General features: G+C 63.0%; 2 protein-coding genes across 6 annotated transcripts; both read right to left on the bottom strand.

The window, feature by feature from the left end:
- Nucleotides 1-9583: 9583 nt before the first annotated feature.
- Nucleotides 9584-12851, bottom strand: LCN12 (lipocalin 12). The gene is made up of 6 exons (XM_052649720.1): nucleotides 12735-12851; nucleotides 12295-12431; nucleotides 10973-11052; nucleotides 10777-10893; nucleotides 10566-10667; nucleotides 9584-9612 (listed from the first exon to the last, which is right to left on the bottom strand). The coding sequence occupies exons 1-6, from the start codon at nucleotides 12849-12851 to the stop codon at nucleotides 9584-9586; spliced, it is 582 nt and encodes a 193-aa protein (XP_052505680.1).
- A 4971-nt stretch (nucleotides 12852-17822) lies between these two features.
- On the bottom strand, nucleotides 17823-19659 carry C8G (complement C8 gamma chain). Of its 5 annotated transcripts, XM_052649347.1 has the most exons (9): nucleotides 19542-19659; nucleotides 19363-19461; nucleotides 19045-19132; nucleotides 18819-18955; nucleotides 18645-18715; nucleotides 18470-18577; nucleotides 18166-18267; nucleotides 18041-18079; nucleotides 17823-17960 (listed from the first exon to the last, which is right to left on the bottom strand). In XM_052649347.1, the coding sequence occupies exons 1-9, from the start codon at nucleotides 19589-19591 to the stop codon at nucleotides 17947-17949; spliced, it is 708 nt and encodes a 235-aa protein (XP_052505307.1). In that variant the 5' UTR covers nucleotides 19592-19659; the 3' UTR covers nucleotides 17823-17946. The 5 variants fall into 5 exon arrangements, with proteins under 5 accessions (XP_052505307.1, XP_052505305.1, XP_052505306.1 ...); XM_052649345.1 differs by having other exon boundaries at nucleotides 17955-18079; nucleotides 19045-19135; nucleotides 19349-19461; XM_052649346.1 differs by having other exon boundaries at nucleotides 17955-18079; nucleotides 19349-19461.
- Nucleotides 19660-20805: the final 1146 nt, after the last annotated feature.

Below are 20805 nucleotides of genomic sequence, written 5' to 3'. Positions count from 1 at the left end.
CCTTCCTCCCTGCTTCCTCATCCCTTTCCCTCAGGCAGCCTTGCCTGTCGTCCGTCCACTTGACCGGCCGCTGCAGAAACGCCGGGGACGTTGCTGTCCGCGCCGCTGTTTTCCCGTTTGGGTCTTGGCCGGGCTATTTCCTCCTGAGGCGCCCTCGGGCGAGCTGCCCTTTTCTCCTCGTCCTGACCCAGGCGGCCAACCCCTCCGCCTTCCGGCCCGCTACCACACCACGCCCCACCCCGCCAGCCCCAGGGGCCCGGCGCTCGCTTTGACAGAAAGTGTTTCCTAATGTGTTTAGTGAAAAATACCTTCAGGGCCTCCCTCGTGCCTCAGTCAGTTCAGTTCAGTTCAGTCGCTCAGTCGTGTCCGACTCTTCGCGACCCCATGAACCGCAGCACGCCAGGCCTCCCTGTCCATCACCAACTCCCGGAGGTCACTCAGACGCACGTCCATCGAGTCGGTGAAGCCATCCAGCCATCTCATCCTCGGTCGTCCCCTTCTCCTCCTGCCCCCAATCCCTCCCAGCATCAGGGTCTTTTCCAATGAGTCAACTCTTCGCATGAGGTGGCCAAAGTACTGGAGCTTCAGCTTTAGCGCAGTCCTTCCAAAAAACACCCAGGGCTGGTCTCCCTCGGGGTGGACTGGTTGGATCTCCTTGCAGTCCAAGGGACTCTCAAGAGTCTTCTCCAACACCACAGTTCAAAAGCATCCATTCTTCGGCGCTCAGCCTTCTTCACAGTCCACCTCTCACAGCCATACATGACCACAGGAAAAACCATAGCCTTGACTAGACGGACCTTAGTTGGCAAAGTAACGTCTCTGCCTTTGAATATACTATCTAGGTTGGTCATAACTTTCCTTCCAAGGAGTAAGCGTCTTTTAATTTTACGGCTCAGTCACCATCTGCAGTGATTCTGGAGCCCAAAAAAATAAAGTCTGACACTGTTTCCACTGTTTCCCCATCTATTTCCCATGAAGTGATGGGACCAGATGCCATGATCTTCGTTTTCTGAATGTTGAGCTTTAAGCCAACTTTTTCACTCTCCTCTTTCACTTTCATGCCTCAGTGGTAAAAAGTCTGCCTGCCATCGCGGGAGACATGAGCTCGATCCCTGGTCCAGGAAGATCCCACCTGCTGCGGAGCAACCGAGCCGGGGAGCCGGAACTATTGACGCCAGGTGCCTAGAGCCCCTGCTCCACAACCAGAGGGAGCCCCCACACTCCACAGCCAAGGAAGCCTGGGTAGCAGCTGAAAGGTCAGGGCGAGGTCAGGATGAAAGGTCAGGGAAAGGTCAGGCGTGTTGAGGCATGCCCGGGCATGTCGGGACATGTCCCGACAGAGGGCGCTGCAGACAAGCCCCGGAGACGGGCCGGCAACCAAGCCGACCAATCAGGAGCCGACACGAAGCCCTCGCCGTCCAATCAGGAGCTGACACGGAGCCCTTGGACACCAATCACCGCTGAGCCCGCGTTTTCTTCCTTATATGGGAGCCCCGGCCTGGGCTATAAAACCCCTTCCCCACCCCTCACACCTCGCAGACTCCGCAGACTCCCTTTACCCCCGCTGACTCCCCTTGCTTCGCAGACCCCCCTCGCTCCCTTGCTTACCCGCCCCCGGGAGTTCTGCCCGAGAGCGACCGCCCAATAAAAGGCCCTGTTCAACGGTCCATAGGGGTGGTTCCTTCTTCCCGCGGCGTTTCTTACAGCAGCCAAGACCCAGCACAGCCAGAGATGAAGAAAGAAAGAAAGGCAGAAACCGATCTCTGATTGCCACCTCTATTTCCTCTTTAATTGCTCATCAAGTGTTTAGAACTTTCTTACCTCCTTTTTTCCTTTTTAAAAATTCAACTATAGATAATTTATAATGTCCTTAGAAGCACATTTCTTAATTACCAGAACTGCAGAGATTTGTTTTTAAAGAAGATTTGATTTACAGTATGTTTGTTTTGTGGTCAGATAACATTTATCACTCCATTTAAAAATTAAAAAAAATTTTCTTGACCATGCCGAATGTGGGATCTTAGTTTTCCCACCAGAGATTGAACCCCTTGCAGTGGAAACGTGGAGTCTTAGCCACTGGACCACCAGGGAAGGCCCCTACTCCTCCATTTTAATCTGTTTATGGAAACTCGCTTTGTGGTCCAGTAGTTGGTTAAATTTTGTAAATACCCACATAAACTAGACTTATTGGTCATAGTAAAAAATGTAACTGACCTGAGCTGAAGTGGAAAACTGTAAACACTTGAGACGCCCATCAGGGGGCAGATGTATGACCAGCTTTTGGTGCATCTGTGCAGTTAAGCACTCAGTTCAGTCCGACTCTTTTCGACCCCAGGGACTGTAGCATGCCAGGCTTCCCTGTCCATCACCAACACCCGAGGCTTGCTCAAACTCATGTCCATTGAGTCAGTGATGCCACCCAACCATCTCATCCTCTGCCGTCCCCTTCTCCTCCTGCCTTCAATCTTTTCCAGCAACAGGGTCTTTTCCAGTGAGTCAGTTCTTCCCATCAGGTGGCCAAAGTATTGGAGCTTCAGCATCGGTCCTTCCAATGACTACTCAGGACTGAGTCCCTTTACAGATTGACTGGTTGGATCTCCTTGCAGTCCAAGGGACTCTCAAGAGTCTTCTCCAACACCACAGTTCAAAAGCATCAATTCTTCAGCACTCAGCTTTCTTTATAGTTCAACTCTCACATCCATACATGACCACTGGCAAAAACATGACTTTGATTAGATGGACCTTTGTCAGCAAAGTAATGTCTCTGCTTTTTAACATGCTGTCTAGGTTGGTCATAGCTTTTCTTCCAAAGAGCAGGCGTCTTTTAATTTCATGGCTGCAGTCACCATCTGCAGCGATTTTAGAGCCCAAGAAAACAAACTCTATCACTGTTTCCATTGTTTCCCCATCTATTTGCATGAAGTGATGGGACCAGATGCCATGGATCTTCGTTTTCTGAATGTTGGGTTTTAAGCCAGCTTTTTCACTCTCCTCTTTCACTTTCATGAAGAGGCTCTTCAGTTCCTCTTTGCTTTCTGCCATAAGGGTGGTGTCACCTGCGTATCTGAGGTTATTGATATTTCTTCCAGCAATATTCCAATATTCCACAAGATTCCAGCTTGTGCTTCATCCAGCCCGGCATTTCACAAGATGTACTCTGCATATAAGTTAAATAAGCAGTGTGACAATATACAGCCTTAATGTATCCTTTACCAGTTTGGAACCAGTTTGTCGTTCCATGTCCAGTTCTAACTGTTGCTTCCTGACCTGCATACAGGTTTGTCGGGAGGCAGGGCAGGGGGTCTGGGAGGCCCGTCTCTCAGCAGCAAAAAGGAATGGACCATTGATTCAAGCAACAATATGGATGCATCACAAGCTTATTTTTTGTGAGTGAAAGAAGCCAATAGAAGTGTTTGCTCTGCACGTTTCCACTCAGATGAAACCAGAAGGTGCAAACTTACCTGTAATAACAGCAGTGGGTTGGGGGGGGGGGGGGCGGTTCAAGGAAGCTTTCAAGGTGACGCACTCACTTACTCGGCTCCATCGTGATGGTTGCATGGACGTACACGTTTACCAGCTTATCAGTGTGTCTCCCGAAATGTGTTCCGCTTGCTGCATGCCAGCTTCAGCTCAGTAAGGTTGTCGGGAAGACCTCCTTGTGTCCTTGGGGAGAGGGTATGGCGTTCGGCTGCTGAGCGCATTGCCCTCTGCACACCCGTGTTACTCAGACCTCCTGTCCTTAACGCCCCGAGCCAGCACTGCCATCTAGGGAGGGAGGTCCGGGAAGCTGTCCCTCGAGGATTGTGGGCTTGTGCCGCCTGTGGTTCTGTTATTTCTTGCTTTTGTTATTTTGAGGCCATGTGACTAACTTCATACAAATGGAAATTTCCTGTACGTTCTGGACTCTGCTGTCATCGTGAAATAACCCTTTAGTCCCTGGTAATTCTTCTGTCCTAAAGTCTTCTTTGTCTGGTATTATTATAGCTTTCACTGGACCTGCATTCACCTAGGGAATTTTTTTCCTTTACCTCCTAGCATTTTGTTGTTGTTGTTTCCCTTTTTCTTTTTTTTCCTCCTAACATTTATTTACCCTTTTGTCTTAAATGTTCCTCTCATAAAACAGCGTATGATGCATTAAAAAAACATCCTTGTCTGGGAGCTTCCCGGGTAAAGAATCCACCTGCCAGTGCAGGAGACATGAGTTTGGTCCCTGGTCCGTGGAGCAGCTAGGCTCATGCGCCAAAGCTCCTGAGCCTGCGCGCTGCAGAGCCCGTGCTCCGATCAAGAGCGCCACTGCAGCGAGAAGCCGGGCACCACCAGACGAGTAGCCCCTGCTCCCCGCAGCCAGAGGAGGGCCTGGGCAGCAACAGACTCGGTGCAGCCAGAAATAAATCAGTTAATTAAAAAAGTTTATCTGATGAGCCTTTTAAGACGTACTTAGTTAACTTTGTTTAATGTAATAACTTATATTGGGATTTAAATTTACTTTCTCACTTTGTGCTTTATATCTTTCCCACCTGTTTTTTCCGTGGGCTCACAAAGAGTCAAGACGACTGGGCAACTAAACAGCAATGTATTTGTGTGTGTGTGTGTGTGTGTGTGTGTAGTCGTGTGCATACATGCATGGGTTTTCCTGTATGTACACGTGTGTATATATGTGCATGTGCACACATGTACGTGTTTGTGGGCAGCGTCTATTAACTCTAGACATGGGATCCCTACGATGCAGCAGCCTCATTCCGAGCGCGCAGCTCTGAGCCACTTTTACAGACAGCACTCTGACAGCAAGCGGGGCGGTTTCCACCCCAGCCAGTTCTCTGGTTCTCGGCACCAGCTGGGGGTCCCACAGTTTGATTTTGACACTAACTCCCTGGTGTATGTGCAGACCCCACAGACCAAGGACTGCGTCCCACAGGGCTGTCCCCTCCCATCGGATGCCACCACCTCACCAGCTATAATCAGGGGCTCCCGTGACCCCTTCCTCGGCTCAGTACCAGCTGGGGCAGCCCACACAAGCAGGCCCACAGTTCACTTGCTATTTGAAATGTATCCTGAAGGTACAGGGTGGAATCGGCCGAGGGCCAGGGTGCACGGCCTTGCCGGCACCTCTGCGCGCTCACCGAGCAGCGGACCGCTCCAGGCCTCACAGGCGGGGTCTGGGGAGGCTGCATCAAGCAGGCAATCAAATGACTGGCTGTTAGTGATGTGCTCCCAGGAGGTCCGGCGGGGCCGGAAGCTCCCCCGCCCCGAGCCACGCCTTGGTCTTCCTGGATTCCAGCCCCCACTCTGAAGCTACTTAGGGTTCCCTAACCCCTCCGCCCCAGCCCCCAGCAACCGCCGCTCCACCGGCTGTCTGCGGATCTGCTTATTCTGGACGCTTCATGTAAACGGAACCACGCGCTCTGTGGCCTTTTGTATCTGGCCTCAGTGTCCTCGGGGTTCACGCTGGTGCAGCGAGTGTCAGACTCTTCTTTTTTGTGGCTGAACGTTGCGGGGCAGGTTCACAGCCCCTGGGGCTCTCCTGCTGAGGCTGGACCTAGCCCCGAACGTGGACAGGGAGGGCCATCCAGGTTGGCAGCTTTCACGAGCACGGGATCGTCCTCACGAGGCGTGTCTTGGGCCGCAAAGACGAGCTGCTCTCCACACCCGCCACCGAATCCGAAGGCTCACCTGGGGCCTGGCCACGCACCGGCAGGTGTGCAGCCCGGTGGTCCAACCACCCGACGCTCTCTCTAGGCTGCGTCGCAGAAGCGTGTGGGCATGGAGAGCAGAGCGCACACCCCGGGGCAGGAGGCGTGAGAGCCTTGATCGCCTGCTCAGCGGCTGGTACCTCCTCCCCTGACCTCCTCCGGCATTTCCAAGGCTGGGATCTTGTGTGTCCCTTCCTGGATGGCGGGCGCTGGGCTGGCCCTGTGTGGGGCTGCCGCGGGCCTCAGACTTCACAGCTAGTGCCCGCAAGTTACCAGGAACAAGAGCCTTGTGGGCGCGTGTGCAGGGGGCATGTGTGCGCCTGCATGTGCTGTGTGTGTGTGTGTGTGTGGTGTGCGTGTGACACGTGTGCGGGAGGCCTGGGCAAGGCCAAGGAGGTGGAGGCCGTGTTTCAGCATCGCCCCAGCCCTTCCCCACCACAGCGGGGAACTGTGGCTTCCTCACCAGGGAAGGGGATCGGGGTCAGCCGCCCATGGTCCCGCCCTCTCCACACCCGCCGGCCCTGCAGTGGCAGGAGCCGTGTGCCCTCTTCCCAGCCCCCAGGCGTGCAGCTGTCCCTCTAGCTGCCCTGCCCTGTCCCCCATCACATGGTCAGACCCAGCAAGCCCAGTCGCAGACATGGGGCCTCAAAGGGTCCTGAGGCCTCAAGGGCCCTCTCTCCCTGGTGGGGGCTGCTCTCCCTGAAATGGTCCCCCAGGGGCTGGGGTGGTCTCTCCTGCGCCGGGGCAGTCACTGCGGCCACCCAGAGCCAGACGCAGCTCCATCCTCCCAGTCATGTGTCCCCTCGGGGGCCCCCAGACCTGGGAGGAAACAGAGCTGCACTGACCCTCGGGTTCCCGGACTCTACACCCCCACCAACGTCACGGCCACAGCTCAGCTGGGCCCGTGTGTCCACCCGGCCAGCAGGATTAGAAACCCACGACCGGGACTGGGGCCTGGTCTGGGCCCTCGCCCACGTCTGGCCCTGCTGGCAGGCGGCCACCACACTGCCCTGCCTGCAAGGGGGCTTGGTTGAGAGAACCGCAGGGCTGAGCCCCCCAGGGGGCTGGGGTCTTCTGACGTCTTCATGCCTCTAAAGGCTCAGGTGCCAGTGAGTCTGCATCCAGGGACAGGCCCCCGCTTTCGACTTTACAGGGTTTCTGCTTGTCAGAGGGCAGAGGTGGGGTTCCAGGTGATACTGACCCGTCCTGGGGACAGGCTGGTAACCGAGCCACCCAGAGCCGTCCCAGGGAGGGACGTCCAGCCAGCCTCAGAGAGAGGCAGCAGGTGGCATGGGCCAAGGGCATGACCTGGACAGACGGCCAGTAGGACAGCCGTGGGAACACTCGGGCCAGCGGGGGTAGGGGGTGGGCGGCTGCAGTGACCCTGCGCAGCTACGCGATGACTTTAGCCAAAAGCAAGCCATCTGGGCCTGCCAGGCGGGGCCATTGCCCCACACCCTCCCATGGGGACAGGCAGAGACCCAGCCTGGAGGACAGGGCCGGGCCGGAGGGCGGGGCCAGGGAGGGGCGGGGCTGGGGACACCCTGCAGGCTCCGATCACTGATGGGCGGGGCGTGGAGGGCGGGGCCAGACTGGAGGGCGGGGCCATGGCGGGGCGGGGAGGGGCAGGCCGGAGGGCGGGGCTGCGGGACACCCCGAAGGCTCCCAGCGCTGCCGGTCACTCGTGGGCGGGGCCTGGCAGCTCAGAGTCAGAAACTGCTCTTCAGACGGTTAAACAGGCCCTTCTGTCTTCCCGCAGAGAAGGAAACGGCAACCCACTCCAGTGTTCTTGCCTGGAGAATCCCAGGGACGGGGGAGCCTGGTGGGCTGCCGTCTCTGGGGCAGAGTCGGACACGATTGAAGCGACTTAGTAGCAGCAGCAGCAGACTTTAAATATCAGAGAATGCGATGGCACCCCACTGCAGTACTCTTGCCTGGAAAATCCCATGGATGGAGGAGCCTGGTGGGCTGCAGTCCATAGGGTCGCAAAGAGTGGGACACGACTGAGCGACTTCACTTTCACTTATCACTTTCATGCACTGGAGAAGGAAATGGCAACCCACTCCAGTGTTCTTGCCTGGAGAATCTCAGGGATGGAGCCTGGTGGGCTGCCGTCTATGGGGTCTCTCACAGTCGGACACGACTGAAGTGACTTATTTTATTTTTTTCTGTCTTCCCACGGAGATCAGCGGGGCAGCCGCAGGCCAGACCACATCCTTCCAGCATCCGTCTCTGCCCAACCCCGGCTCAGTCCCCTCAGGACCAGAGGGCCTATCCATCCCCAACCCTCGCAGTGCTTCCAGGCCAGCTGACAGTGAACCTCAGGCCCACCCCACTGACCAGACAGGAGGGGCGTGCGGGTGGCCAGAGGTCTGGTGACTCTGCCAAGGGGTCGGGCAGCATCCTTGAACCTCAGTTTCCTCATTTGTGCAGAGGCACCAAGGAGCACCCCCCGCCCCTCACAGGGCTGTGCAGGGTTAAGAAGAAGGCTGGGGGCCGAGCGGGGCCCCTCCTCTCTGCCTGCGCCTGGGGTCCGGACCCCACCCAGCTGCTGTCCCCTGCCTGGCCCGCGCCCCAGGCCGGCGAAGGCTTAGACCTGCCTCTAAGGATGGCCCCTGTCCATGGAGAACACCATGGGTCAGCAGGGGAAGGACAGAGGAAGGAACACGGCGGGGCAGAGAAGAGACCACGGCAGAGGGTCCAGCCTGTGAACCACCACCCGGTGGCCAGTCCACAGAGGAGAGGCCCATCTTCACTCAGGAAGGATGCGCCCCACAACCACAAGCCCTCGGTCAAAAACACAGCCACCCTCATGCCCACCTTCTCCACTCGTCCTCCCACCAGCCACCCACCTGCACACCTTGAGCCCTCTGCTCACCCCCCCTCCCTCCATCCGTCCATCCGCTCAGGGCCCGCCCCCTGCCCCAGCAGGCAGGTCTTCACCGCCTCCTCTGTGTCCGCTGCCTTTCGGGGTCTGGGACACAGCGGCGGGCAGAGCAGGCTTGTGTCTGGACAGCCTGAGCTGTTGGAGAGTCAGATGCACACAGAGATAATCAAACCGTGACCACAGGAGGCCGTCACACGCTGTGCCCCTGGGGTCTATTACGGGGTCGATCTGGGTCATCAAGGAGGGCTTCTGTCCCAGAACCTGCCTGGTTTCTGCGACACCCTGCTCGGTGGACATGTCTGTGGGACCAGGCTCCACCGCCCAGGGATGCTGGAAGGGCTGCTTTCAGAGGAGTTTTAAACGAGCCCCACCCGGAGTTCTCCTGAGGGTAGATGCGCCTGGAGGCCAAGGTCAGGCACAGCAGGGGTCTCTCTGGATGCCTGTTGCCCTCTCCTGGGGCCAGTTCCACCCTGGCCCTGGGCGCACACTACACCTCCTGGGCGGTAGATCCGGGGGTACACCGGGAGGAGACTCAGGAAGGGGCAGTGCCCTGGTGCTCAGACTGGGGTTGGTGTCCTGGCTGGCAGGTCTCTGTCCTGCAGTGTCCCTGTCTCCGCACCCTCAGTGGCAGGAGGCCCAGCTCCCCTTCCCCAGCCTGGGGCCTCTGTGTCCGGTCCTCCGGGCCTTCTGGGGGCAGGGAGGGGCCTTTGAGGGCCCCCAGCAAGGAGCTGGAGGATGAAGGGCCTTGTCCTGGGAACCACCTAGTACTGCCCACAAGGACGTACAGACACACTCACGCTCTCGTGCGCACGCCCCTGGTGGGCAGGGGCTGGGCACGGGTGCTCCGAAAGCAGCCCCCACCCGGGTGCCTCCCCACCTACCCCAAGGTCACGGTCGCTCACACTCCTAGGCCCCAGCACAGCGCGTTTATTTCATGCTGGGAGTGGAGGTGGGGAGAGCGGGTCAGTGAGGCCGGGTTTGGCGGGGGGTGAGGTGACTTCATCTTTCAGCAGTTGTCAGGCAGGACTGACCAGTCTGATGGAGAGACAGAGCCTCGGGACAGAGGCCAGAGGGGACGGGGGCAGAGCTGGGAGGGAAGCTGAGGCAGACACAGACGCACGCACACACGCACACCCTGACACACGTGCACACACAGAGACACACGGACATACAGGAACACACATGCACACACACGTGATCGCGTACACACCAACATACGTGAACACACGTGCACACTGACACGTACACACAGCAAACACTGACACACTTGCACACGTGCACACATGTGTGCATGTGCGCGCAGTCGCTTTCAGGAGGGAAAGGGGAAGAGGCAGGTGGGAGGGAGTGGGCAGGGCTGGGGTGGGGGCCAAGGCACCTCGAGGGGCTGCCCTGCCGCCAGCCTGACCTCCAGGGGGGAGTGCCCATGGGGCCAGACTCATTGCAGACCTCGGTGGCCAGGCATGGTGGCTGTGCGGTGGGCGTGCACGTGCTTGTGAGCGAGTGTGTACCCGAGGGCATCCTCCCTGTGCACGTGTGTATGCATGCGTGCATGTGTAAGTGGTATATGTTCAAGCATGTGGCTATCACGTGTAAGGGCAGAGGCAAGAAACTCAGGGGTGATGGGAGGGGCACCTGGCAGGGGAGGGGGGGCCTGGGGGAGGGGGACCCAGGTGGGAAGGGTTGACCTGGCAGAGGGGGACCTGGGGGAGAGGGGTGACCCGGGGAAGGGGGACCCAGATGGGAGGGGGTGACCTGGGTGTAGAGGGGTGACCTGGGGGAAGGGAGACCCTGGGGGAGGGGGTGGCCCCGGGGAAGGGGACCCAGGTGGGGAGGAGACCAAGGAGCAGTGAGACCCCCCAGTACACACTCAGGCTGAACCCTGGGGTAGCTGGGACCCTACACTTGGGCCCCAAGTGTGGGCCGGGCTCCAGCAGGGCCCCACAGGGCTCCGAGGGCCCGGGCAGACCCCAGCCGGGGCAGAAGCCCACCTGTCAGGTCCGGGAAGATGATGTTGTCGTCCGAGAGGCCCTGAGCTCGGACCAGGCAGACAAACTTGTCCAGCAACTGAGTCTGAATGGCCCATATTCTGCCTGGGGGCCAAGGAGCACGGCCTGGCTTCAGCCACGAGGCGGGGGAGCACAGGCTGGCCTCCCCGCCCCCCACCCACCCTGACCGGCCGCGCTGGGGCGAGGGGCTCACACAGCAGGCTGACCCTGAGGACCCACTGCAGGCCCGACTGCTTCCTGGAGAGCAGGAGGGCAAAGGATGCGTAGTCCGTGTCGTGCACGTGGATCTCCTCGGGGTCCGCCCCGGGCTCTGGGGGTGCAGCCTCGTCAGGCCTCCCCACCAGCCCCCACAGGCTGCCCCCTCCTCCCCCCACCCCCCACCCCCTCACCTCCACTGTGATCCACTGAGAACACCCCAGGCTGGGACTGAGAAATAAGCTCGTACGACCAGGTGATACAGCGCTGGCCCCTGGGGAGGGGGACGGGCAGGAAGAAGGTTCCAGAACCTGGCCAGGCCTTTCCCAGGGGCTGCCCCCAGGTGGACCCACCGGGAGGGCCCACTCACGAGCCCTACGCAGACCTGGGGCTTTGCCCTGTGGAGGGGGACCTCAGCCTTGGGAGCTCTGATGCCGTGTGGCCCACCCACCTGTGGCCTCGGTCTGGACCATCCATTGACCATTCCTTGGCCTGGAATCAGACCTGAAATGCACCCGAGGCGCACGCTCGAGGGACGGTGTTTCTGGGCCGTGACGTGCCTGGGAGAGCTCTGGGTGGGCCCTGGACTTGAGCTGGGAGGCAGGACCTGGTGCCCTGACCCTGCCAGGCAAACGCACTCGACTGACAGCAACGGCGGAGGCTTCCGGAGGTGGCGTTGGCACTGGGTCCCAGCCCCCAGAGGGATCGGGAGCGGGTAAGGATTTGGAGACTCCCCGCTGGGGTCTGGCGTGGCTGGGCCTGCACAGAGCCGGGGCAGGGGGCTGCTGTGTGCCCTGGTGCTGGCCTCCGGGCTTCCTGTCTCATGCCGGGATCCAAGAGCCCCAAGCAAAAGAGATCTCTGGGTGGGTGGGTGGGCGAGGAAGGCCACAGGACCTGCTGGAGGAGCTGCCCGGGTAAGGAAGCCTTGTGGCTTCCCCATCTCCAGGGGGGGCTGTGCACCCCCAGGGGACCCCAGGGCTGTCCATCAAGCCTCCCCACTTCTCCCCAGCCAGTCATCCTGGCCGGTCCACCACAGTGCCTGTCACCCTGAACAACACAGCAACAGGTCCAGGGGAATGCAGGACTCAAGAAGAGCCGATCAGACACCATGGCCAGGCTGGCCTGGATGTTTCTTCTGTTCTGGAATTTTGATCCTGAGGAGGTCAGTGTAAGCCACCATCTTATCCCTGTGAGGGGAGAACCTGCCTGAACGGAAGTCTAGGGCAGGCAGAGCTGAGAGGAGAGGGAGGGGGGTGAGGAGCCTCTGATCACAGTGTCTGAGATCCTGGATCCCGTGGAACCTGGCATTACCAGCCCTGGGCTCTCCTGAGTCTGTGATCTAGTCCGTGCCTCCCCTCTTTTGAAGACGGCCCCCCAGACCCGGGTGAGGTTGTTAGCAGCTCGTGCTGGACATCCAGTTAGGAGGAAGGCCCTGGGAGAGTGCGGCCGGAGCCCTCGGCGGAGCGGCCACGGAAGCATCGGCCTCTGAGGGTTTGGGCCCCAGCCCCTCACTCACCGGAACATGGCGTACGCCACTTCTAAGCGGTTGTTCTTGTTTAGCGTGAAGGTCGCTGTGAAAGGGCTCAGCAGGGACCTGTCTGCTACCGTGTGGGTGTTGCCCGCCAGGCCGAGGACAAACCACTCCCCCTGGAACTGCAAGGGGCTGGGGGTAGGCAGGGGCCAGGCAACGGCTCCCGGTGTTCGTTCATGCCCGCAGGAGCCCGAGAGAGCCCGGGCCCAGCAGGGACTGTGACGCTGGCCCGGGGACCTCTCTGTGCAGGGGGACTGAGACGTTCCCCACAACTCTGCAGGGGGAGGTGGGGACTACGGGGGAGTCTAGGGTTCTCTGCTGCTGGAGGCCAGGGGTCTCCATGGCAGGGGTGCCCAGAGAGCTGGCTTGGCTGACTCCCCGCACCCGGGCCTGGTGGGCACCTCCCGTCCCTTCCTGGCCCTGACCTTGCTGTCCTCGAAACTGTGCAGAACGGAGCTGGGGGCTGCCCGGGTGTGTGGGTCCTGGCCCTGGAGGGCTCTCGGCAGGTACAGAAGCACCCACAGAGCCACCCACAGGCCCATCCCAGCAGGGACGGGGCAGGACGCGCCACTGGTGTTGCTGACCCCAGGCTCGCCCACCTCTTTATCGGCCGGCTGGGCGGGCGCCCCTCCCTAGGGGTGTGACCCCACGACGTCCTCCTCAGAACCAGGCTGGGGGTGGGCTCCAGGGGCGGGGCCCAATCAGGCCCTGCCCACCAGAGATGAGAGCATCTGGGTCACAGCCTGGACAGCGTGGGAAGCCAATGGGGCCGGTGGGGTGCCCACTGGGTCCAACCCTCCCAGGGAGGCCCCCGAGCCAGCCTCCCGGGCTCGGCCGCCCCTTGCCTCCTCCGGGTGCCTCCCCACACTGGCCCAGCTGCACCAGGCAGAGGACAGAATGCTCTGTTCCAGGCGGGAGCCCAGGGGTCGGGGTCAAGGCCAGGGTGTTCTCACTCTGGAACAGGCGGGGCAGCAGGAGGCTCCACAGCCCTGAGGCCAAAGCAGGGCCAGAACAGGGCTGGGGGAACCTGAGTCACCGCCCGGGAGGCGGGCAGAGGACGAGGGGGCAGGGAAGGCTGGCGGTGGTGGGGGGCGGCCCCACACACTGGTCCTGGGGGCTGGAGGGCAGCTGTGGAGGGCGTGGGTGGCCTCAGACACCCCTGGGGGAGGACAGAGCCGGGCACTGGGTGCTGGGCTCCGTCAGACATGGGAAGGACCTGTACTCGACCCCCGAGCTCGCCCTGGGCCACTTCCGTCCACCCTTGGCCTCCGGGCCCGAGGCTTCAGGCCTTGGCTCAGTCCCAGGCCGCCTCCTCTCCTCTGGGAAGGGCCTGGCCCTGGTTGGGTCCTTCCTCCCAGCTAGATGGGGTAGGACGGGGGATCTGCGGGCCCTGCCTTGACCTCCCTGGGCCTGGCCGGTTAGCACAGGTCTTCTGCTCAGGGACTCTGGCCTCAGTGACCTGGTGGTCAACCTCCCAAAGGACCCATCATGCTCCGCCTAAGCCGGGGGGCAGCCCCAGCCCCTCTGAAAGCTCCTATCCTACGCCCCTGACCCTACCGGACCCTAAACCCGGCCAAGGCAGCACCTGGCCTCCCGGGCTGGGGGCACTCTGCCGCGCCAGGCCCAGTTATCCTGCCACTGCCGCCCGGCCAACGGGGCCCTCCGGGGGGATGGGGCGGCGGTCAGCAGCGTGTCAGAATGGAACAGCCCGCCCCCCAAGTGCTGTGTGACCATCGGGCCTTCCGTGGTCAGCTCCTGCAGCGGCAGAGGCCAGGCGGGGGCTCCACCCCCAACCCAGGCCTGAGTGGAGCCCCAGGCCCAGGGCTCCCACCGGCCCCCCCGGCCCTGTCCCCCTACCACAGGCTCTATCCCCACTGCAGGCCCTGTCCCCCTCCAGGCCCTGCCTGACCCCGCAGGCCCTGTCCCCGCCACAGGCAGGGCGGCCTCCGCCACGTGTGCACCCAGCAGAGTAGGAACACTGCTGCAGGGGAGCGGGAAGGGTGAGTGAGCCCCCCTGAAGCCCTCTCACAAGCTGGGGGACTTGGAGGCCCCTCTCCCCACACGCAGGGGCCTGGCCCGCCGTCCACCGGAGCTCCTCGGGGGCAGGGGCAGCAGGTGCCCACCAGGAAGCGCCGAGCACAGGGCGTGCCCTGGTGGCCCAGTGGCTCGAATTCCCGGCTTTCACCGCCACAGCCCAGGTTCAGTCCCTGGTCTGGGAACTCCCGCCAGCTGCGTGGCCAGAAAACGCAGAGCGCCCGCTGGTGTTGCAGCCTCTGCGGGAGCGCGGCACTGGAGGCCGGGGCGCGGCAGCCTCATCCCTGTGGGGCTGGGGGGTCTGAGTCAGGCATGCACGGCCCTTCCAGGCTCCCTGACCAAGACTGCCAATCAAAGTCCCCTAAGGTTTTCAAGGTTTCTCTTCCTGATAAGATTCTCCGGGCAAGAGTGCTGGGGCGTGTTGCCATGCCCTGCTCCGGGGGATCCTCCCCCACCCCAGGCCTGAGCCGCAGGTTCTTTACCACCCCCGGGAAGCCCGATAAAAAGCCAACTCTTACAATTAAAAGGCAAAGCTCAACCATAGTCGATAAACACCTTTACACAAAACGACTCAGGGCTCCCCAAGTGGCGCGGTGGTGAAGACTCCACCTGCCGTTGTAGACGTGGGTCTGACCCCTTGGTCGAGAAGGCCCACTGAAGAAGGAAATGGCAACCCACTCCACCACTCTTGCCTGGAAAATACCAGGGGCAGAGGAGCCTGGAGGGCTGCAGTCTGTGGGGTCGCGCGTGTCCGCAGTCGGACGGGACTGAGGGTGCGCATAAAAACGACTCATCTAGAGCGACTGTCGCAACTGGATTCTGAAAACAGTTCTTTAAAAAAGCGTATTTGGCTATGCTGGGTCTCGTGGCCACCAGGATCTTCAGTTTTCACTGAGGCACGAGGGATCTTTAGTCTCAGCGTGTGGGATCTGGTCCTCCGACCCGGGATCAAACCTGGGCCTCCTACGTTGGGAGCAGTCTTAGCCACCGGAGCACCAGGAAAGCCCCTAGTTTTTTAAACTATAAAGGAGGAGAAGGGGGCGACAGAGGAGGAAATGGCTGGAGGGTGTCACAGACTCGAAGGCCACGAGCTGGAGCAAGCTCCGGGAGATGGTGGACAGGGAAGCCTGGTGTGCTGCGGTCCATGGGGTCGTAAAAAGTCGGGCACAACTGAGCGCGCGCCTAAAGATGACTCACCCAGAAGTACAGTTGCTGCACCTTGCAAGCGTAGCCAGAGCTCATCACACGTTTTAGTGAAAACAAAATACAGTGCGGTTGTAGCGCTCGCTCCGGTGTCCCCGGCCCTCAGCTCCGTTTTAACAGCTGGGGCTGGGCTGGGCTGCCCTCGAGAGGTCCTGGCGCAGCCCCCGGACCCCCAGCCCTGCTGGAAGCACCCTTCCTTGCCCAGAAGCCCGAAGAGGCTCTAGGGAGCCTGGCCTCCTGCCCGCAGCCGCCCACACTCAGGGCAGAGACCCTCCTTCCTGCCTGAGCACGTGCAGCCAGGCCTGCGGGGGCCTCTGGGCACTGCCAGCCCGGAGCCGCAGCCCGGGTGACGAGGTGCCCAGCTTGGCAGGGTCGTTGCCTTTCCCCTTCCCGCCAGCCCCGTCTGCCTGCCCAGCTGGGAGTCTAGCACTAAGGGACATGGTCCCTGCCCACTGTGGACACTGGGCCCTGCAGGGCTGTGGGCTCCTCCCAGCAACCGCACCCCCTGCCCAGGTCTGGACGGATCTGCAGGGGGAGGAGGAAGGTGGGCACACGGAGGTGGGCCCAGGGGTCTCCGACACTGCTCTCCAGGGACCAGATGGAGGTCCCTCCTGTTCGTGGCCTGCAGCTCCCCCAGGGTGCCTGGCCTCCCTGCAGCCCAGGTGGGGAGGTGGGGCGGCGTCCACCTCGCTGCACCGACTCTACTTCTCCAGTGTCGGGGAGTGGCAGGCCCTGGACTTCGGCTCCCAGGGGCAGGGGCCTGGCACGCAGTGGCCACTGGGCAGACACTGAGCCTCCCTGGACTAGGCAGCTTTGGCCAAGCTGAGGCCCACTCCCTGACCTCCTGCCCCGGCCTGGCCCCAGCCTGGGGGTTGCCATTTGCCCTCAAGCCTCCCCAAGTCCTCTTGAGGGGGACTGCCCCTCCTCCTCATGGGGGGCACAGTGGGACGGGGTAGGCTGGGCAGTGTGTGTCAGGCACAGCTGTCTGCAATGCCCCGGGGACGACTAGCAGACATCACATGGGCCAGGCTCTCACCTGTCATGGGGTGCTGTGCGGGGAAGAAAGCCAGCCTCCTGTGGGGGTGGGGCAGGGATCTGGGGGCCCATCAGAGCACGGGCGGGCGGGCCTGGGGCAGCTGGAACTGGCCCACATCCTCTGCGGCTTCACAGGATGGGCCAGGGGGCAAGCTCTCACCGGTGGGCTCGGAGCTGGGCGCCCCCCGCCACCAGTAAGCCTGGCAGGGGTGGGGCAGAGGCCCCATCAGAGCTCCTGCCCTTCCGTCTCTGCTTCTCGGGGGTCCGCACCACGGGTTTTTTCTTTGGTGTCCTCTCCGCCGTCAGGGACATGGATGAGGGTCCTGGGAAGCTTCCCGGGACCCACATGTGTGGAGGGCGCCGGGAGAGGCCCCATCCCCACACTTGACCTTCTGCCAACAGCCTGTGGTCGCACGGAGGAGCCCCTCCAGGCAGAGGCTGGGGGGCGTCCCCAGACCTCAGGGCTCCCACCTTCCAGAAAGTTCTCCCCTACAGACCAGAGATCATCTCGTGGTCCCTCGTGGCTGGTAACCTTGGGCAGACCCTGGGTGTGGGCTCCTGGGGGCCACACCATCTGTCCTGAGCCCCTCCCCCGGGCACTCTGGGCCCCCTGCCGGCCCACCCACGTGGTCTCCCCCAGGGGTGCCTGCTGCTCGCCGCCATGCACGGACTCGCCCCTGGGGGCAGTCCTGTGCCCTGCTGGCCTGGTCCACCCCTGGAGTGGCCATGAGGGCCATGCAGCCTCCCAGCTGCCCCAGATGGGCCCCAGACCCGGGAAGTTGGGGGGGGGGTTTCCCTGCCTGCTCCCCTGAAGCCACGTGCTCTTCCCCAGGAGCCCTTTCTGCCTCAGCCACGGGTCCCTGGGGCTCTGGGCCCTGCCTCCCAGGAGGAATCTCAGGAGGAGGCAAGCAGGAGCCCTGCAGGGAGGGCTCTGGAGAAGGCCGGGGTGTCTGACCAGCAGGGCGGCCCAGCGGGGTCACGGGGTAGGCCTGCTCAGAGCCAGGGGGCAGGAAACACAGGCGCCAACACAGCTCGGGGGCCAGAGCAGGGCACACTGGGGTCCGAGGGCAGGGTGCCAGGTGCCCTAGGCCATGGCCAGGAGCCGTTCCCCTCCCCCACCACCCTGGGGAGGGCTCGGCACCAGGAGGTGGGCCCCCGCCCTCCAGCCCATCAGGGAAGCAGAACAGGTGGGCACACGCCCCGGCAGGGTTCCGTCATGGAAAGGAAGAGGCAGCAGCTGAGGCTGCAGCGTTTAATGAGCCCACGGAGCTCCCGGGGGAGGGGCAGCTTCCGGGGGGCGGTGGACGAGGGGTGGCAGGTCCAGCTCCGGGCCGGCTCCTTCCTTGCACAGGGCAGCCGCCCGCCTCACCTCCGCACTTCTGCAGCACAGACGCGTCTCAGCCGGGAGGGGGCCCTGGGCACCTCCCCCCCACACTGCCCGCTGGAGCTGCCCGCTCACCGTCCAGGGTGTGGAACTGGTCCGCGGCCTCGCAGAAACCTGGGGGCCAGGCCAGGGGTCAGGGGCAGCTGAGGGTAGGGGGCGGGCGGCGAGCCGGGGGGACACGGGCAGGGAGGGACACTCACCGTACTTGGGGAAAAACAGGGTGTGGTCCTCGGTCAGGTTGGCCCCCTGGACCCGCTGCTCAAACACACTCAGGAAGGAATCGCCCACGGGCAGCGAGCGGACTGTGCGGGACACAAGGGCTCCTGGGCACCCAGGGGGCGGGGCCTGCGGGGCGCTCTGGGGGCTGCAATCCGCCCCTGCTCCCCCACTGCCCCGTCCCGTTCTGGCCCCACGTTTGGGCCGGAGGGCAGGGGCAGGGAGGAGGGAGGAGAGAGCCCACCCAACAGCCCTGCGGGCAGGCAGATCCAGGCCCCCGGAACGTACCGTACAGCTTCACTGACAGCTGCCGCGCCCGCTCCAGGTACAAGACGGCGAAGCCGTGGTAGTCCGTGTCCCCGACGACCACGTCCACCGGCCCGCGGGCGCCCCGGGCTGTGGGGAGCCGGTGGGTCAGCCCCACCGTCAGCGCTGTGCCCGCCCCCAGCAGCCACCGCCTCACCTTGGAGCAGGAAGCGCCCCGGGCGTCCCGTGTCTCCGTACAGCTGCCGCACTGCCCAGCAGATTCCATCCCTGGGAGCACGGCCGGCTTGGGAGGATGCCCAGCATGCTGGGGCACCCCGACCCGGGTGAGGCCGCAGCTGAGGGGGGCTCAGGGGTCCTCGCTGGGACTCACAGCTTTCGGAAGGTGCTGACAGTCATGGCTGAGCCCTGAGGAGCCGCGTGCAGAGTGGTGGCCTCAGCCCGATGGCCCTGCTCCTGCAGGTGGCGACACGGGGAGGCCACGGCCACCAGGAGCCAGGTCCCTGCGAACTAGGGAGGAGGCCGCGTGAGGGCATGCAGGGATGGGGGCGTCAGAGCCGGGTGGGCCCAGGCCCTGCCCCACCTCGGCCCAGCTCTACCTGCTGGGCGTCAAAGTTGGCCTTGGGCTGGATGGTGCTGATAGGGGATGGGGGCCGCAGGGGTCTCCGTGCCCGCTGACCCAGGGAGCTGCTGGCCAGGAGCAGAGTCAAGAGGGCTGCAATCCTGGGGGTTAGCATGGCGATGGCAGGGACAGGGCAGGACGGCCACGTCCCGGGTCGGAGTCCGCTGTCGGCTGCTGCCCAGCAGCCCCGCCCAGGAAGTCTGCCCACGCTCCCGCAGCCAGAAACCCCTGCCCTGGGCCAGACAACCCCCCGCTCAGGCTCCTCGTGAACTCAGCCTCACCCCGGACATCTGACCTCGGTCCTGCGCTTCCCGGCAGGGGCCCGTCGCCATGTCCGGGGTCCAAAGTCAAAGTTGACCTCTGGTCCTTGTCCACTGGGTGGCTCTGAGTCCACCTGCAACGCGGGAGAACCGGGTTGGAACCCTGGGTAGGGAAGATCCCCTGGAGGAGGAAGAGGCGAACCAGGATTCTCGCCTGGAGACACTCCATGAATGGACAGAGGAGCCTGGTGGGCTGCAGTTCATGGGGGTCGCAGGGTCGGACACGACTGAGCGACCTTCCCTTTTTTTCTCTTGTCCACAAACGCGGTGATTTCCACTGCGGCGGGTGCTCACCCCTTTGTACGTTCATCTCCCCACAGCGGAGCGAGGGCCTGTGAGGCCGCGGAACGCCGGAGCTCGGTCTCGAACCCGCGGCCCTGAGCCTCGCCCGCAGCCCCGCCCACGGCCGCCGCCCCTCCCGGCCGCCAGGGGCGATGTGCCAGGGGCGGCCGGGCGCGCACAGGCACCAGGAGGCGCGGCCCGGGCCGCGGGGCCCTAACGCGCAGGCGCAGTAACGGCCGACGCGGGCGGCGGCGCTCGGCCGGCGACGGTCATCGATGCCTCGGGGCTCGTGGCATCAGCCTGGCGGCCTCCGTCATAGAGACGCGGCGGCCGGAGCGTCGACGGAGGGCGGAAGAGGGTCCGTGGGCTGAGGCCGGGCGCCGGGGCGGGGGCCGCGCATCCGGGCGGAGGCGGCCGCGGTGAGTGCGCCGGCCCGGGGAACGTCGTCACGGCGGCGTCCGGACCCCGGCCCGGGCCCTCACGGCCTAGCCCGGAGAGCGTCGTCACCCCGCCCCGACCCCTGGCCCGGCCCCCCACCTCCCCGGACGCGTCCGTGGCCAATGAATGAATCGCCGAGGCCGCCGGGACCGCGGTCGGGGCGGGGGTCCCGAGCCACGGCCCCGCCCCCGGCGGCCCCTCGGAGGGAGGGTGGGGGGCGCTGGGCGGCCCCGCCCCGCCCCGCCCCGCCGCCGGCTCGCCCGGCTGCGTCCGCGCTGGCCTGTGGCCGACTGGCAGGGGTCCCGCAGGCCAGAGGGCAGAGGGCAGGGCCGGTTGGTGTTCCTGGCGGCGTCTGGGACGGGCGGCCGGGCCGGCCCTCGTCCCGCCGGCCCGGAGGCTCTCCTGGGAAGGACCTCTATCCCATGCTGACCGCTCCGAAGCCTGGGGCAGCAAGGTCAGAGATGGTGTGCAGGGGTCACCGACCCTTCCCTTCTGGGCCTCGGAGCGGTCACCAGCTCTGGCAACCAATATCTCCCCGGGCCCCTATGGGGGGAAGTCAGAGGGCCCCACCCGGAAAGCCTGTCCTCCTGAGGAGAGGAACTTTTGGGGTGACAGTCCCCCGAGCCCATGGCAACTCCAGCTCCAGCTGGACCAGGCCGGGAAGCTGCACGTTCAGGGAATCACTGGGCCTTGTGGGA

This window comes from Budorcas taxicolor, chromosome 11 (genome assembly GCF_023091745.1).
Source record: "Budorcas taxicolor isolate Tak-1 chromosome 11, Takin1.1, whole genome shotgun sequence".
NCBI classification, from domain to species: Eukaryota; Metazoa; Chordata; class Mammalia; order Artiodactyla; family Bovidae; genus Budorcas; species Budorcas taxicolor.
Note: the sequence above shows the minus strand (reverse complement) of the source record. Positions and strands in the feature narration are given on the sequence as shown.